The 17,775-nt window shown below is 51.6% G+C and overlaps 1 protein-coding gene across 1 annotated transcript in view; it reads left to right on the forward strand.

Moving 5' to 3' along the window:
• Positions 1 to 9,007: 9,007 nt before the first annotated feature.
• Positions 9,008 to 17,775, forward strand: part of LOC132583994 (C1q-related factor-like) — a 59,260-nt gene continuing 50,492 nt past the window's right edge. Inside the window, 2 exon segments of the mRNA XM_060255758.1 lie at positions 9,008 to 9,476; positions 9,479 to 9,561. Coding sequence (XP_060111741.1) covers positions 9,008 to 9,476; positions 9,479 to 9,561 — 552 coding nt within the window.

Consider the following 17,775-nt stretch of genomic DNA (forward strand, 5'->3'; position numbering starts at 1 on the left):
CCCCTAATGTCTCCTGGCTCCACCCCCAAAGTCCCCAGATATTTCTTGCTTTGGACTTGGCAACCCTAGTGCTGCCACCGAGAAGGCCCCAGCCTGTATAGAACACAGCCTGGCCTCCTTTGGTCCAGGGATGGCCAGTTGGTTTTGTGTCCCTGAACGTCGTGCTCTCTGGGGAACATGTGGAGAAAGGTGGTCCCGTAGATAGGCAGACCCCTGACCATAAAGGGCTTGACCTAATTGTTAATCCAGCCCTGGGGATTGACACGATGTGGATGTATTTGCAGTGGTCATGGGAGTCCATGATGTGGAAGCAGCCTTTGACGACTTCTGCAGATGGATTTGTCCTTCAGTCACTCGGTCTCACCTGACTTTATCCAGACAGGGATCAAGAATGAAAAGAAATTCATTGATGTGCCGGTCCCCAACGCACTTGCTACAGGAATAATTCTAGGGATTTCGTGATGTGGCCACATCGTTGATCATGCCCCAGCTCATGCTTTCATGGACCTTTGCCTCATACAATGGCACGTCTGCTCTTTTCAAATCCGAGCTGCCATTGTTGTGTGTTTTTAAACTGCACTAATTGTGTGCATTTGCATCTCTGTGGCACATTCCTAAGTACAAACCCAGGGACGGAAAATGGTTTATTATTGAATTATTATTTACTTCATTTATGGTCTGCCTTTCTCACTAATGCTAAAGATGGATTAAAAGACAGGAAACTTGGGTAAGGCAACTCTAAGATAAAAAGGTAAAGCACCAGTCGTTTCGACTCTGGAGTGACGTTGCTTTCACAACGTTTTCACGGCAGACTTTTTACGGGGTGGTTTGCCATTGCCTTCCCCAGTCCTCTACACTTTCCCCCCAGCAAGCTGGGGACTCATTTGACCGACCTCGGAAGGATGGAAGGCTGAGTCAACCTGGAGCCGGCTACCTGAATCAGCTTCTGCTGGGATCGAACTCAGGTTGTGAGCAGAGGGCTCCGACTGCAGTACTGCAGCTTTACCACTCTGCGCCACGGGGCTCTCAAAACTCTGTAAGATACTGGCCAGCAATTGGAGGGTTTTGAGGCTGTTTAGACAAGGGAGCAATGAGTGTGCGGCACGTTATCCCCACTTTGCTGCCCAGGGCTTTGGCTGGAAGTTCTGTTGCCGCAGTGACATCTGTACGAGGACCTGCTATCTCACTGAGGAGACCAAATGTGGGCCAAAGACCTCCCGCTGCTGATCTTTAGTGACAGCAAAAATAACTGGTGTCTGTCCCCTACCTCCCGCCACCCCCTGTGAAGACGTCACAGCTGACTTATAGCAACTCCGTGTGGTTTTCAAGGCAAGAGACAAACAGAGGTAGTCTGTCAGTGCCTATCTCTGCAAAGGAACCCTGGACTTCCTTGGTGGTCTCTCATCCAAGTTCTAAGCAGGGCTTGCTCTGCTTAGCTTCTGAGATCTGACAAGATCAGGCTAGCCAGTGTCTATATGGCAGGGAAAGGGGGGATGTTGCAAAGCAGGGGTCCCTAAACCCCGGGCCGTGGACTGATACCAGTTCGTGGCCTGTTAGCAACCGGGCCATGAGTTGTATAATTATTTCGTTATATATTACAATGTAGTAATAATAAGAAGACGACGTCAGATTTATATCCTGCCCTCCACTCTGAATTTCAGAGTCTCGGAGCGGCTCACAATCTCCTTTATCTTTCTCCCTAACAACAGACACCCTGTGAGGTGGGTGGGGCTGAGAGAGCTCTCACAGCAGCTGCCCTTCCAAGGACAACTCTTCCAAAGGGACAACTATGGCTAATCCAAGGCCATTCCAGCAGCTGCGAGTGGAGGAGTGGGGACTCAAACCCGGTTCTCCCAGATAAGAGTCCACACACTTAACCACCACACCAAACTAATAGAAATAAAGCGTACAATTGTATCATCCCGAAATCATCACACGCGCGCACACCCATGGAAAAATTGTCTTACAAAAAACCAGTCCCTGGTGCCGAAAAGGTTGGGGATCACTATTGCAAAGAACTCTGCGGTTTGATTGGTGTGGTGCCACCATGCAGATGTGGTGAAAGTCAAAAGCAGTTGTGTCTCTTCTCACAATAGTCTTCAGCACAGAAGTTAAAAACATAAAAACATAAGAGAAGCCATGTTGGATCAGGCCAATGGCCCATCAAGTCGAACACTCTGTGTCACGCAGTGGCCAATATATGTGTGTGTGTACACATATATACATACTGTGGCTAATAGCGGTTGATGGACCTCTGCTCCATATTTTTATCCAATCCCCTCTTGAAGTTGGCTATGCTTGTAGTCGCCACCACCTCCTGTGGCAGTGAATTCCACATGTTAATCACCCTTTGGGTGAAGAAGTACTTCCTTTTATCCATTTTAACCTGACTGCTCAGCAATTGCATTGAATGCCCATGAGTTCTTGTATTGTGAGAAAGGGAGAAAAGGACTTCTTTCTCTACCGTCTCCATCCCATGCATAATCTTGTAAGCCTCTATCATGTCACCCCGCAGTCGACATTTCTCCAAGCTAAAGAGCCTCGAGCGTTTTAACCTTTCTTCATAGGGAAAGTGTTCCAAACCTTTAATCATTCTAGTTGACCTTTTCTGCACTTTTTCCAATGCTATAATATCCTTTTTGAGGTGCGGTGACCAGAATTGTACACAGTATTCCAAATGAGACCGCAGCATCTATTTATACAGGGGCATTATGATACTGGCTGATTTGTTTTCATTTCCCTTCCTAATAATTCCCAGCATGGCGCTGGCCTTTTTTATTGAAATCGCACACTGTCATGACATTTTCAGTGAGTTATCTACCACAACCCTAAGATCTCTCTCTTGGTCAGTCTCTGCCAGTTCACAACCCATCAACTTGTATTTGTAGCTGGATTGGCCACATTGAACCTCATCTGCCACGTTAATGCCCACTCACCCAGCCTCAACAGATCCCTTTGGAGTGCTTCACAATCCTCTCTGGTTCTCACCACCCTGAACAATTTAGTGTCATCTGCAAACTTGGCCACTTCACTGCTTACTCCCAACTCCAGATCATTAATGAACAAATTAAAGAGCATGGGACCTAGTACTGAGCCCTGCGGCACCCCACTGCTTACCGTCCTCCACTGCAAAGACTGCCCATTTATACTCACTCTCTGCTTCCTATTAAATAGCCAGTTTTGATCCACAAGAGGACCTGTCTTTTTATTCCATGATTCTCAAGCTTACTAAGGAGTCTTTGATGAGGAACTTTATCAAAGCTTCCTGGAAGTCATGGTAAACAACATCTATTGGTTCCCTTGGTCCACATATTTGTTCACCACCTCAAAGAACTGTAACAGGTTAGTGAGGCAAGATCTTCCCTTACAGAATCCATGCTGAGTATTCCTCAGTAACTTGTGTTCATCAGTGTGCCTACTCATTCTGTCCTTGATAATGCTTTCTATCAACTTTCCCGATATTGAAGTCAGACTGACTGGCCTGTAATTTCCCGGATCTCCTTTGGAACCCTTTTTAAAGATCGGGGTGACATTTGCTACCTTCCAGTCCTCAGGAACGGAGGCAGATTTCAATGAAAGATTACATATTTTTGTCAGGAGATTCACAAGTTCAGCTTTGAGTTTTTTCAGACTCTTGGATATATGCCATCCGGACCTGGTGACATTAGTTTTTAATTTGTCAAATCAGTTGTAGGACCTCCTCTCTTGTCACCTCAATTTAACTCAGGTCTTTCAACACCCCTTCCAAAATTAGTGGTTCTGGAGTGGGCAAATACTTTTCATCTTCCACAGTGAAGACGGAGGCAAAAAATGCATTCAGCTTCTCAGCCATTTCTCTATCCTCCTTCAGAAATCTTTTTACTCCTTGGTCATACAAGGGCCCCACTGCCTCCCTGGCTGGTTTCCTGCTTCTAATATATTTGAAGAAATTTTTATTATTGGTCTTTGTTTTCTGCAATATGCTCCTCATAGTCCCTTTTTGCCTGCCTGATCACAGTCTTGCATTTGATTTGCCACAGCCTGTGTTCCCTTTTATTAATCTCCCTTGGACTAGCTTTCCACCACTTAAAGGAGTCCTTCTTATCTTTTACAGTTTCCATTACTTTGTTTGTTAACCATGCAGGCCTTTTCTTATACCTGTTTGTGCCTTCCTAACTTGTGGTATATATTTTATCTGAGCTTCTATGACTGTAGTTTTAAATAGCCACCAAGCTTCCCCAAGGGTTTTGACTGTATTTACCTTTCCTTTCAGTTTCCTCTTCACATGCCTCCTCATCTCAGAGAATTTACCCCTTTTAAAGTTAAATGTGATTGTGCCGGTCTTTTGGGACATCTCCCTATTTATACAAATGGTGAAATCAATAACGTTATGGTCACTGCTCCCAAGCGGTGCAATCACTTTTACATCTCTCACCAAGTCTTGGGCATTACTTAGGACCAAATCCAGGATCGCTCCACCCCTGGTAGGTTCTGTGACCATCTGCTCCATAGCACAGTCATTGAGAGCATCTAGAAACTCAATCTCTTTCTCTCTACCAGAACACATATTGACCCAATCAATCTGCGGGTAGTTAAAATCACCTATTACGACACAGTTTTTACGTTTAGCCGCTATCTTTAAGCCTTCCATCATATTATAATCATCCTCTATCTTTTGATTTGGTGGGCGATAACAAACTCCCATAGTTAAATTTCCTTTTGGGCCCTCTATTTTGACCCAAAGCATTTCTCGAAGGGAATCTAATTCTTTGACCTCAGTCTTACTGGACTGTATACCCTCTCTGACGTACAGAGCCACCCCACCTCCAACCCTTCCCTCCCTATCCTTCTGATATAACTTATATCCAGGAATCACCGTGTCCCACTGATTCTCCTCATTCCACCAAGTTTACAACATCATGATAAATGTGGATAGTCTGATCAAGATGGGTAGCCGCATTCATCTGCCTGGGGCAGTAGAAAAGATCAAGAGTGCAAGAGAACCTTAAAGACTAACAACTTTTGTGGCTGGGGAGGAACTTTCGTGAGCCGCTGCTCACATCTTCAGATACTGGAGAATTGGGAGAATTGGCCTTGACTCACAAAAGCTCATCTCCTGCCACAAATGTTGTTAGTCTTTAGGGTCACAAAAGCTCATCTACTGCCACGAATTTTGTTAGTCTTTAGGGTGCCACAGGACTCTTGCTCTTTTCTAATGCCAAGTGTGGAGGAGATGCCCTTCCTAAACATACACACAAATATAGCCATTTCTCCCGAAAATTAAAAGTAAAAAAAAATGTCTCTCACTGAAGTCGAAAGACTGGACAAACATCCACCTCCAAAAATGGTTTTAAAGCACACCTCTGTTGTTAGGAGGCTGGAAAAAGGCTGCAATCTTATGCAGCCTGACTTGGGAAGAATCAGGACGCTTCCTTCAGAGCAAACACACATTGTGTTGCCCTCTCCCTGCCCCCCCCCCAAAGGTTCCTAAGGGATTCTTTAAATTCAGGTTTGTAGCAAACTGTTTGACAAATTGATTGAGATTTGTGTCAGTGTGTGCAAATGAAGACACTTTCTGCAAGTGAAACTAGAGAATCCTGACAAAAGAAAGTGAAGAGGTCACATGAAAGGAGGAAGAAAAAAAAAACCCTGGAAGACTCTGTGGGGGGGGGGGCGCGGGGAGAGGAGGAGAGAGAGATTTAACCATTAGGTTGCCAGATCGACTCTCTCCCTAACGTTGTCCCCTTCAAGCCATCCTTTCTCATATAATTCAAGCTGCTCTCCCCCAGCCAGCAAAGAATGCCAGAATGTGGGGGAAGGGGAGGAAGCTTGGAGGGTTGAGGAGTCCTTGTGAGTTGACAGACCAGTCATGAGAGATCAACAAATGAAGGCAAGAGATCAGAGATGAAAGCAAGGCAGGAGCTGCAGACATCACTGGATCATATTCCGTAGGATAGCAGAAATATGTTGGAACTTCTCTCTCTCTCTCTCTTCCCTCCCCTTCTCTTCTCCCCCTGCTGGAGAGCAACCCAGCACCCTGCCCCTAACATGGACCAGGAGTCCTGCCTGCCGCCCCCACCCCAAGAAAGAATCCCTTAGCCTGCAAAAGCTGGCCTCTGCCCCAAGGCATAAAGGAGTGCTAGCTTCAGCGCTGCTGTCTTCCCTCCCTGGAGAGGTCTCCCCGTGAAATATTCCTTCCTATCAGAATAACAGAAGACCGTTTTCCCTTCTCTTTTGCTGCAAAGTGGCGCTTTCTGATGGCACCCATCTCTCCCAAATAGCCCCAGCTCTTGTTGGATCGGGCAGACTCCAGGGATCGAGAGACTCCAGCATTCTGAGCCGCAAGAAACCCATAAAGGGAGACAGGGAGCCTCTGTTATCCACCCTCATCTTCTGGGCGTAAGAGGTATCCGGCCTTTGTCCACGGAGGCTTCATTGCTAGCTGTCGACACCAATGATAACTGTACAACTTATCCACTGTGGTTTTGCTTAGTCCTCCCCCCCCAAAAGCAGTCCAATTCAGCATGAAACTACCCAATGACAGCTAATTCCTGTGAGAGCCACTTTGGTGTAGTGGTTAAGTGTGTGGACTCTTATCTGGGAGAACCAGGTTTGATTCCCACTCCTCCACTTGCACCTGCTGGGATGGGTCAGCCATAGCTTTGACAGAGGTTGTCCTTGAAAGGGCAGCTGCTGTGAGAGCTCCCTCAGCCCTACCACAAGAGAGCCAGTTTGGTGTAGTGGTTAAGTGTACGGACTCTTATCTGGGAGAATTAGGTTTGATTCCCCACTCCTCCACATGCACCTGCTAGAATGGCCTTGGGTCAGCCATAGTTCTGGCAGAGGTTATCCTTGAAAGGGCAGCTACTGTGAGAGGTCTCTCAGTCCCACCACAAGAGAGCCAGTTTGGTGTAGTGGTTAAGTGTGCAGACTCTTATCTGGGAGAACCAGGTTTGATTCCTCACTCCTCCACTTGCACCTGCTGGAATGGCCTTGGGTCAGCCAAAGCTCTCGTAGGAGTTGTCCTTGAAAGGGCAGCTGTTGTGAGAGCCCTCTCAGCCCCACCCACCTCACAGGTGTCTGCTGTGGGGGAGGAAGATAAAGGAGATTGTAAGCTGCTCTGAGTCTCTGATTCAGAGAGAAGGGCAGGGTATAAATCTGCAATTCTCCTTCTCCTTCTTCTTCCTTACATTACACTTAAAAAAAAAAAAAAAAATCCCAACTGACAAAGTGAGAAAAATCTAATCAATAGTCTGGAAAGAGGAGAGAAAGATCTGCAAAATTAATTTACCCAATTTCTGGTTTGTTTGCCCTGGTGACCGCTTGGGGTATTAGAAGCTGGGATCAGTTTTCCCTCTAAGATGAGTCAGCATGAGCTAGCTCACAGATTTTTAGCCTCCAGCTCACACATTTTTGTCTTAGCTCAGGAAGAATGGCCCCAGAGCACTATAATTTATGCAATAGCTCACAGCTTTAAAGCCAGGAGCTCACAAAGTAGAATTTTTGCTCACAAGCGATACTCCCTCTAAGCCGCGGAGTCCTGTGAGCAAAAACTCTACTTTGTGAGCTCCTGGCATTACAGTTGTGAGCTCCTGCATCCATTAGTTTGCTCTGGGGCCATTTCTCCTGAGCTTAAAAATTGTGAGCTAGTTCACACTAACTCAGCTTCGAGGGAGCACCGCTCACAAGACTCTGCAGCTAAGAGGGAACATTGGTTGGGATAAAGAACATAAGAGAAGCCATGTTAGATCAGGTCAATGGCCCATCCAGTCCAACAGTCTGTGTCACACAGTGGCAAAACATTTATATATAATTATATATATATAATACACACACACACTGTGCCTAATAGCCACTGATGGTTAAGCCGCCTTTCTGTCTAGGGTTTCTGCCAGATAAAAGACCCCTGAACGGTAATGTCATCCAGCCGTGGTTCCCTCCGAGGTCTTCCAGGAGACTGGCTGGTTCTGTTCCAGGACTCAGCCCTGCAAGTCGGTCTGTCTTCAGGTCTGAGGTCCTGGACTCTGCCCAAGGAGCTCATCGGGAGGTCTCCGGAGAGGGTTTCCTTCTGGACCAGGGCAGCTGCTGTGAGAGCCCTCTCAGTCCCACCCACCTCACAGGGTGTCTGCTGTGGGGAGGAAGATACCGGTGCCAGTGACTGAAGAAGCAAAGGGTCCGTCGGCGCGGAGACGGCACAGCGCCGTCTAGACCCGTTTGGAGCCCGGGTTCCTCTTTCCCCAAAGTCACCCGACGAGCAGCAGAGCCAACCGACCCGCGCAAGTGCGTTTCAAGCCCTTCACGAGCCCGCAAGCGCCCACCTAGTCGTGCTGCCCTAAGGAAGACGGGGCGTCCCAGGCGTGGGGCCCGGCTCCAGAGAGGCGAACCCAGCCTGGCCCAGGAGACGCCGGCGGGTTCCCTTCAGCACCCCCCTTGGGCGGACAGCTCCCGGGAATCCCCCGCCGGGCCAGCCAGGCAGGCAGTCGCTCGGGAGCCGTCGGGGCTGGGAGGCTCCGCCCGGCGTGGGCGCCCCCGGGGAAGCCCAAGCGGCTGTCTGGGGGGGGGGGCGCCGTCCCCTCTCTCCCTCCCTCCCTCCCTCCCTCCCTCTCCTCCTCCCCCCTCCCCGCCTGCCAGACGGCCTCCCCTCGAAGGGGCGGGAGAGAATCGATGCGAGGCTCTGGCGGAGAGGCGCTGAGCGCAGGCAGAGCGAGGAGCGCGCACACCGCAGCAGCCCGGCGCCGGCTCCCCTCGGTCGGGCGGCTTCCCCTTCGCCGGTGCCTTCGGAGCCCCGTCCAGTGGCCTCCCGCGCCGCTTGTCTCCAAGCGCGCCCACCTCGGAACGCCCCTCCGGGCGGCTGCGAGCTCCCGGGCCGTCCGTCCGCCCCCTCGAGGCTCGGGCTGGTTCTCCTGGTGCCTCCGCTCCGTCCGCCGCCACCATTCCCGGCGCGGGGAGGCAGCGCGTCCAGCAGGCCCTGCCGCCGCGGCTGAGCCCGGGCAAGAAAACTTTGGCGGCGGCGGCGGCGGGGGTGGTGATGCTGCTGCTGCTGGTGGTGCTCATCCCCGTGCTCGTGAGCTCGGCCGGCCTGGAGGGCGCGCACTACGAGATGCTCGGCGCCTGCCGCATGGTCTGCCAGCCCTACGCCGCCCCCCCCAGCGCCAGCGCCGCCCCCGCGCCCCCCTCCACCCTCCTGCACGGGCCCCAGGGCAAGCCCGGACGCCCCGGCAAGCCCGGACCCCCCGGCGAGCCCGGACCCCCAGGCCCCGCAGGACCCCCCGGCGAGAAGGGGCCCCCCGGGCAAGCGGGACCCCCCGGCCCGCCCGGGCCCGCCCTCGCCAGCGGCGCCATCAGCGCGGCCACCTACAGCACCGTGCCCCGCGTGGCCTTCTACGCCGGCCTCAAGAACCCGCACGAGGGCTACGAGGTGCTCAAGTTCGACGACGTCGTCACCAACCTGGGCAACAACTACGAGGCCGCCACCGGCAAGTTCACCTGCAACGTCCCCGCACCTACTTCTTCACCTACCACGTCCTCATGCGCGGCGGCGACGGCACCTCCATGTGGGCAGACCTCTGCAAGAACGGGCAGGTAGGACGCTGCGCGGAAGCCCCGCACGGCAGGCACACGGAACCGGACGCTTTCACCCGCGCCCAGCGCAATCGCCCGCAACCGGGGCCGGCTTGCGAGCCCGACAGAACTCTTGGCCGGTGGGGGAAAAGTAAACGCGGGGGGGGGGCAGTCAAGAGAGAGGAAAAAGGTTTGACAGGTTTAGGTCGTAGTTGCAAGTGGCAGAGCTGCAAGAATCCTTCCTTCCATTCTTCCCTCCTTCTTTCTCTCTTTCCTTCCTCCTTCCTTCCTTCCTTCTCTCCCTCCCTCCCTCCCTCCCTCCCTCCCTCCTTCCTTCCTTCCTTCCTTCCTTCCTTCCTTCCTTCTCTTCCTCCCTCCTTCCCTTCCTTCCTTCCTTCCTTCCTTCCTTCCTTCCTTCCTTCCTTCCCTCCCTCCCTCCTTCCTTCCCTCCCTCCTTCCATCCTTCCTTCCTTCTCTTCCTCCCTCCTTCTTTTCCTCCCCCCCTCCTTCCTTGCTTCCTTCTCTTCCTCCCTCCTTCCTTCCCTCCTTCCTTCCTTCCTTCCCTCCCTCCCTCCTTCCATCCTTCCTTCCTTCTCTTCCTCCCTCCTTCCTTCCTTCCTTCCTTCTCTCCCTCCCTCCTTCTTTCCTTCCTTCCCTCCTTCTCTTCCTCCCTCCTTCTTTCCCTCCCTCCCTCCCTCCTTCCCTCCTCCTTCCTTCCTTCCCTCCCTCCCTCCTTCCATCCTTCTCTTCCTCCCTCCTTCTTTCCCTCCCTCCTTCTCTCCTCTTTCCTTCCTTCCTTCTCTTCCTTCCTCCTTCCTTCCTTCCTTCCTTCCTTCCCTCCCTCCTTCCATCCTTCCTCCCTTCTCTTCCTCCCTCCTTCTTTCCCCCCTTCTTCCTTCCCTCTCTCCCTCCCTCCCTCCTTCCTTCCCTCCCTTCCTCCTTCCTTCCTTCCCTCCCTCCCTCCATCTCTCTCTCCTCCCTCCTTCCTTCTTTTCTTCCTTCTTTCCTTCCCTCCCTTCTTCCTTCTTTCCTCCTCTCCCTCCTCCTCCTCCTTCCCTTCCTTCTCTCCCTCCCTCCCTCCTCTCCTTCCTTCCTTCCTTCCTTCCTTCCTTCCTTCCTTCCTTCCTTCCTCCTTCCTTCCTTCCCTCCCTCCCTCCCTCCCTCCTTCCCCATTAATTAAGAATGAAGATTGGCAACTGTTATCTAGAACACCCAGCTGCGGAGAGCAGGGACCTACGGGGGGGGAGGCGGGTGCAGTGTCCTCCCCCATCAAGGAGCCGCTTCCAGCTCCTCTCCTGGGGGACGGGTTCCCCTCTGGCTCCACGCTCTGGGGAAGGGGGTTGTCAGCAAGAGCCCTTCCACTTCCTGGGGTATCTGGTCTGGGAGGAGAGGGCCATCAAGTTGCCACTGATAGGGTAGAGAAAGAATTCCTTTTCTCCTTTTCTCACAATACAAGAACTCATGGACACTCCATGAAATTGCTGAGCAGTCAGGTTAGAACGGATCAAAGGAAGTCCTACTTCACTCAAAGGGTGATTCACACGTGGAATTCACTGCCACAGGAGGAGTGGTGGCTGCAAGCATAGCCAGCTTCAAGAGGGGATTGGATAAACATCTGGAGCAGAGGTCTATCAGGGGCTATTAGCCACAGCGTGTTGTTGGAACTCTCTGTCTGGGGCAGTGATGCTCAGTATTCTTGGTGCTTGATGGGGGCCACAGTGGGAGGGCTTCTAGTGTCTGGCCCAACTGATGGACCTCCTGATGGCACTTGGGTTTTTTGGCCACTGTGTGACACAGAGTCTTGGACTGGATGGGCCATTGGCCTGATCCAACATGGCTTCTCTTATGTTCTTCTGTAACACAGAGTGTTGGACTGGAGGGCCATTGGCTGATCCAACATGGCTTCTCTTATGTTCTTATGTGACACAGAGTGTTGGACTGGGTGGGCCCTTGGCCTGATCCAACAGGGCTTCTCTTATGTTCTTCTGTGACACAGAGTGTTGGACTGGATGGGCCACTGGCCTGATCCAACATGGCTTCTCTTTTGTTCTTATGTGACACAGAATGTTGGACTGGATGGGCCACTGGCCTGATCCAACATGGCTTCTCTTATGTTCTTCTGTGACACAGAGTGTTGGACTGGATGGGCCACTGGCCTGATCCAACATAGCTTCTCTTTTGTTCTTATGTGACACAGAGTGTTGGACTGGATGGGCCATTGGCCTAATCCAACAAGGCTTCTCTTATGTTCTTCTGTGACACAGAGTGTTGGACTGGATGGGCCACTGGCCTAATCCAACAAGGCTTCTCTTATGTGACACAGAGTGTTGGACTGGATGGGCCGCTGGCCTGATCCAACATGGCTTCTCTTATGTGACACAAAGTGTTGGACTGGATGGGCCACTGGCCTGATCCAACAGGGCTTCTCTTATGTGACACAAAGTGTTGGACTGGATGGGCCACTGGCCTGATCCAACAGGGCTTCTCTTATGTGACACAAAGTGTTGGACTGGATGGGCCACTGGCCTGATCCAACAGGGCTTCTCTTATGTGACACAAAGTGTTGGACTGGATGGGCCACTGGCCTAATCCAACAAGGCTTCTCTTATGTTCTTATGTGACACAGAGTGTTGGACTGGATGGGCCACTGGCCTGATCCAACATGGCTTCTCTTATGTGACACAAAGTGTTGGACTGGATGGGCCACTGGCCTGATCCAACAGGGCTTCTCTTATGTGACACAAAGTGTTGGACTGGATGGGCCACTGGCCTGATCCAACAAGGCTTCTCTGATGTTCTTATGACTTATGAAGACCTTGTGGGGTTTCCAAGGCAAGAGATGTTCAGAGGTGGCTTGCCATTGCCTGCCTCTGCATAGCGACCCCGGTTGTTTCCCATCCAATACTCTCCTGCTTAGATTCTGAGATGTGATGAGATCAGGCTAGCCTGGGTAGGTCTTCCAGGGCAGGGCCTTTTACATCGAGAATCCCATTTATAGCCCCTCTTTCTCTACCACTCTTCTGCGGAAATTTCTTCTGCCATCCCATTGCGTTTTCCTTCCATGTCCTGTACAGGATTCTTTAATCAAAATGCGGGAAAATAAAGCTGGAGACATGACTGAGCAGATGCGGTGTCCAGGATGTTAAAAAACTATTTTAAAATCTTTGGGAGCTGTTTTGTTTATAAATCTTTTGGCACTTTGAAGCAGGCGGGCATCGGTCAAGGAGAGTTTTCCAAACTAGAAATCGTTTCAGGTCATTTAAAAACAAAAGGGGGGGGGAGTGGGAGAAGGAAAGGACTGGGCGAATTCTGGAGGGCCTGGAATTCTGGGGAGGGACGGTGGCTCAGTGGTAGAGCATCTGCTTGGGAAGCAGAAGGTCCCAGGTTCAATCCCTGGCATCTCCAAAACGGGTCCAGGCAAGTAGGGGTGAAAAACCTCAGCTTGAGACCCTGGAGAGCCACTGCCAGTCTGAGTAGACAATACTGACTTTGATGGACCGAGGGTCTGATTCAGTAGAAGGCAGCTTCATATGTTCCTGCCAGCCCCGCTGTTTTCTTCTTAATCAAACTGCCCCTTTGCGATAGCACCGGTTAATCCTTCCAGAGGGGGGCCGGCAAAGGAGTCTTGATGCTTTCTAATTGAATTTCATAATTAAGCCCGGCCTCCACAGACTTGCTTTTCATGTTGGATCCCCTCGCAGATCCATCTCTGTCTTCTTTGGTCCGTGCGCTTCCCTTCAGCCATCGCTCGGCTCTGCTGAAAACCCGAGATGCTCCCACAAACGGAAGGCTCACACCTTTGTGCTCCGAATTAACGCTGAAGACCAGGCCCCTGGACCTGCCCCCAACGCTGCTTCTTAGAAGCCCCGTTTCAGTCAGAGGTCTGCACTGAAAGGGTGAGAATTCTCACCCCCACCCCCCCACCCCATGAGTGCAGCAGGGTGCTGGTACATCCAAGGATGATTCATCTGTATGGCATGATCCTAAGTGTAAAGTAAAGGACATGTGTACCGGTTGGGAGGGAGCACATGCGTCTTTCGGGGCCTTGTGCTGTTTACCCTGCTTTCAAGTTTCCACAGAAACAGCCGGGAACAATTCCTTCTGGCCAGATACTTCAAGTGCTATCGTCCACAAATAGAAAAGTATATTATTTCCATTTACTGGAGGGGCGAGGGGAGTCTTTTCAGGGTTTAAGAGCACAAAAGTGTTCAAGAAAGGGGCGGGGGGGAGAGAATATCTTTCTTTGAAGGTCATGTTTCCTTTTGCCTACCACTGCGTGGCATTTGGTGTGCCGGCTCCCAGATGATTTCCCTCTTAGAAATGTGCAAAAGTGACCAGAAATGATCTGATGGATTTCACAAGCGTATCTTCAATATCCATAACCAAAGGTCACATAAAAGTGGGAGCGGGGGAGAAAGAGAAATGGGTGCCATCCGGTTTGCTACGCTGGGAGACCTCGTTTGAACTGTAGTGCTCAGCCTCTGACTGTGCGAAGGAACAAGAGTGCCTCTGAACATGCGCATCCCATTTGAACACCCTGGATTTCTGCAGCACAACAGAAGCAGCTTCGTAGCAGTTCTGGCCTCTCTCTTCTTACATTCAACTGCCGTCTTCCCCTGCTGGAAACATCCATTGAGTTGGGAACTCACTGAGAGAGCCAGCGTGGCGCAATGGTTAGACGAGGATCTGGAAGACCCAAGTTCGAATCCCCAATCTGCCGTGGAAGCTTGCTAGGTGCCCTTGGGCAAGTTACACTCTCACCGTCTCATCTACCTCATGGGGTTGTTCTGAAGATAAAGTTGAGGAAGAGAGAACGATGCCAGCTGTCAGTTTGGTGTAGTGGTTAAGTGCGCGGACTCTTATCTGGGAGAACCGGGTTTGATTCCCCACTCCTCCACTTGCACCTGCTGGCATGGCCTTGGGTCAGCGAGAGCTCTGGCAGAGGTTGTCCTTGAAAGGGCAGCTTCTGGGAGAGCCCTCTCAGCCCCACCCACCTCACAGGGTGTCTGTTGTGGGGGAGGAAGGGAAAGGAGATTGTAGGCCTCTCTGAGGCTCTGTTCTTGAAAGGGCAGCTGCTGTGAGAGCCCTCTCAGCCCCACCCACCTCACAGGGTGTCTGTTGTGGGGGAGGAAGGGGAAGGAGATTGTGAGCTGCTCTGAGTCTCTGTCCTTGAAAGGGCAGCTGCTGTGAGAGCCCTCTCCAGCCCCACCCACCTTACAGGGTGTCTGTTGTGGGGGAGGAAGGGAAAGGAGATTGTAGGCCTCTCTGAGGCTCTGTTCTTGAAAGGGCAGCTGCTGTGAGAGCCCTCTCAGCCCCACCCACCTCACAGGGTGTCTGTTGTGGGGGAGGAAAGGAAAGGAGATTGTGAGCCGCTCTGAGTCTCTGTCCTTGAAAGGGCAGCTGCTGTGAGAGCCCTCTCCAGCCCCACCCACCTCACAGGGTGTCTGTTGTGGGGGAGGAAGGGAAAGGAGATTGTAGTCCTCTCTGAGGCTCTGTTCTTGAAAGGGCAGCTGCTGTGAGAGCCCTCTCAGCCCCACCCACCTCACAGGGTGTCTGTTGTGGGGGAGGAAAGGAAAGGAGATTGTGAGCCGCTCTGAGTCTCTGTCCTTGAAAGGGCAGCTGCTGTGAGAGCCCTCTCCAGCCCCACCCACCTCACAGGGTGTCTTTTGTGGGGGAGGAAGGGAAAGGAGATGGTGAGCCACTCTGAGTCTCTGTCCTTGAAAGGGCAGCTGCTGTGAGAGCCCTCTCCAGCCCCACCCACCTCACAGGGTGTCTGTTGTGGGGGAGGAAGGGAAAGGAGATGGTGAGCCGCTCTGAGTCTCTGTCCTTGAAAGGGCAGCTGCTGTGAGAGCCCTCTCCAGCCCCACCCACCTCACAGGGTGTCTGTTGTGAAGGAGGAAGGGAAAGGAGATTGTGAGCCGCTCTGAGGGCGGGATATAAATCCAATATCTTCTATCTTCTTCATCTTCTTCTGTCTATGGTCCTCACGGAGAGGGGGGGCAGGGACTGTGGTGTATAGATGAAGTCAATGAGTAAAGTGCTGCCAGGGACTGTGCTGGTACAATTACTAGCGAGATATCAACACCGGTAGAGTCTTCAGTCTCTTGTGCAATCAGGGCTAACTTCTTGGCCCCTCCCTGCGCTGATAACATCACCGAGTCACATGGGGGGGTACCCTATTTGGCACCCCCAGAAGGCCAGCGTCCTAGGCGATCACCTAGTTTGCCTAGTGGAGGGCCTGCCCTACGTGCAACCCCTGGGAGCCTGGGATTGGGTTCTCAGTGCTGCATTCTGTTGAGCAGACATGCCTCGATAGTTAACCTTGAAGGGTTCGTCTCACAATACTTCCCCCAGTTTCCTAAGAAGTGGCTGGGTGGGGAGGGGGCTGTTTCAGCTCAGAAAAACGACACAGGGAGGAGAGGCTGGAGTCCCATTTCCCCGGGTGCCCCGGCCTGGAGTGGGCCCACAAGGGCTTAGGGATTCAGCTCCAGGCAAGGCATGTCTGATTCAAAGTCCTCATGGCAGAGTCATTAAGGACGCAGGGAGGATATGGTGTGTACTCAGGTCCGGTATTACAGACGAGATCTTTCTTGGGCATCTTCAGCTGCTTTTTGTCGTTAAGTTTTTACCATGGAGTGATCCGCCCTTGCAAAGTCACAGCCTGGTTTCAGCATCTTCTCGGAAGTTCTCGCATGAATTCTTAGTAGCATGGCAGGGGCCTTCATTCCCTTGGCCATACCTCCAGCTCTTTCCTCCACGGCAGCCTTCCGGAGGCAACTGTAGCCCCGTTCCGAGCAGCAGACTGTAATCTAGGATTTGATTCCCCACTCTTCCTCGACATGCACCTGCTGGTATGATCTTGGGTCGGTCACAGTTCTCTGAGAGCTCTTCTCCGAGAGCTCTCTCAGCCCCACCTCCCTCACAGAGTGTCTGTTGTGAGGAGAGGTGATTGTAAGCTGCTCTGAGACTCCAGGTGGAGGGTGGGGTAGAAATCCAGTCTCTTCTCTCTCTTCTTCATCTATCTGGAAGACCTTCAGCCCTTTAACGACTCCATGAAAAGCAAATAAGCCACAAGTGCCCTTTGTCTTTCCTGGAAGACTGCAGGTGTCTGGAGAGGGACTGAACTTCTGTCTGTCACACAGCTGCCGGGCTAACAACTGGCCAGCCACAAAGAGGACTTAGCTGGTTGCTCTGCATCCCATACCAGGAATATGGTTCGTGGCTGTCTCTCCGGCCTGTGTACTAAAGCTGAAGGGCTTTTTTCTTTCCTAATGTCAAGGAAGACAGTGAGTAAAGAGAAGACTCCTCCTTTCCTGCCAATTCTCTTCTTAAAAGCCAGGTTTGGGCAGGCCTCGAAAGCTTTTTCCCCACTAGGATGCCTTCCCTTCTGTCTGGTTTTCCTCCAACACCCCGCTATTATGTTTCAGATTTCAGCCCCATTTTGGAAGCTTTGCAAACCACAATTTCACAAAGGAGAACAGCAGGAGCTCGAGCTGGTCTCAAATCCCAGAGACGTGAAGCATAAATGTGGCTGCTCAGGGGTGACAGAGAGCCACTCATGCCTCTTCAAGTCACTCTTTGACTGTTGCAGAACATCTTGCGGGGTGGTTTCAATACAGGTTTCAGGGCTGAACTTTGCTGGAGTGAAGGCTTGGGGTGTCCTCCTCCAGCACATGTGGAGAATGCCTTCTTTTTACTGAATAAGGCTTGAGTCTGGTGTCACCTTTAAGATCATGTGAAGTGATGGTATCGCTTTACTCTGCTCTGGTGAGGTCTTTTGGGCACCACATTTTAAGAAGGATATAGACAAGCTAGAACAGGAACAGAGGAGGGCAACGAAGATGGTGAGGGGTCTGGAGACCAAGTCCTATGAAGAAAGGTTGAAGGAGCTGGGGATGTTTAGCCTGGAGAGAAGGTGGCTGAGCGGTGATATGATCACCATCTTCAAGTACTTGAAGGGCTGTCATCTTCAAGGATGATGGAATTGCTTTCTGTGGCCCCCCGAAGGTAGGACCAGAACCAATGGGTTGAAATTAAATCAAAAGAGTTTCTGGTTCAACATTAGGAAGAACTTCCTGACCGTTAGAGTGGTTCTTCAGTGGAACATGCTTCCTCAGGAGGTGGTGGGCTCTCCTTCCTTGGAGGTTTTTAAACAGAGACTAGATGGCCATCTGACAGCAATGAAGATCTTGTGAATTTAGGGGGAGGTGTTTGTGAGTTTCCTCCATTGTGCAG

The sequence above is a fragment of the Heteronotia binoei genome, chromosome 15 (assembly GCF_032191835.1).
Source record: "Heteronotia binoei isolate CCM8104 ecotype False Entrance Well chromosome 15, APGP_CSIRO_Hbin_v1, whole genome shotgun sequence".
Taxonomy (NCBI): domain Eukaryota; kingdom Metazoa; phylum Chordata; class Lepidosauria; order Squamata; family Gekkonidae; genus Heteronotia; species Heteronotia binoei.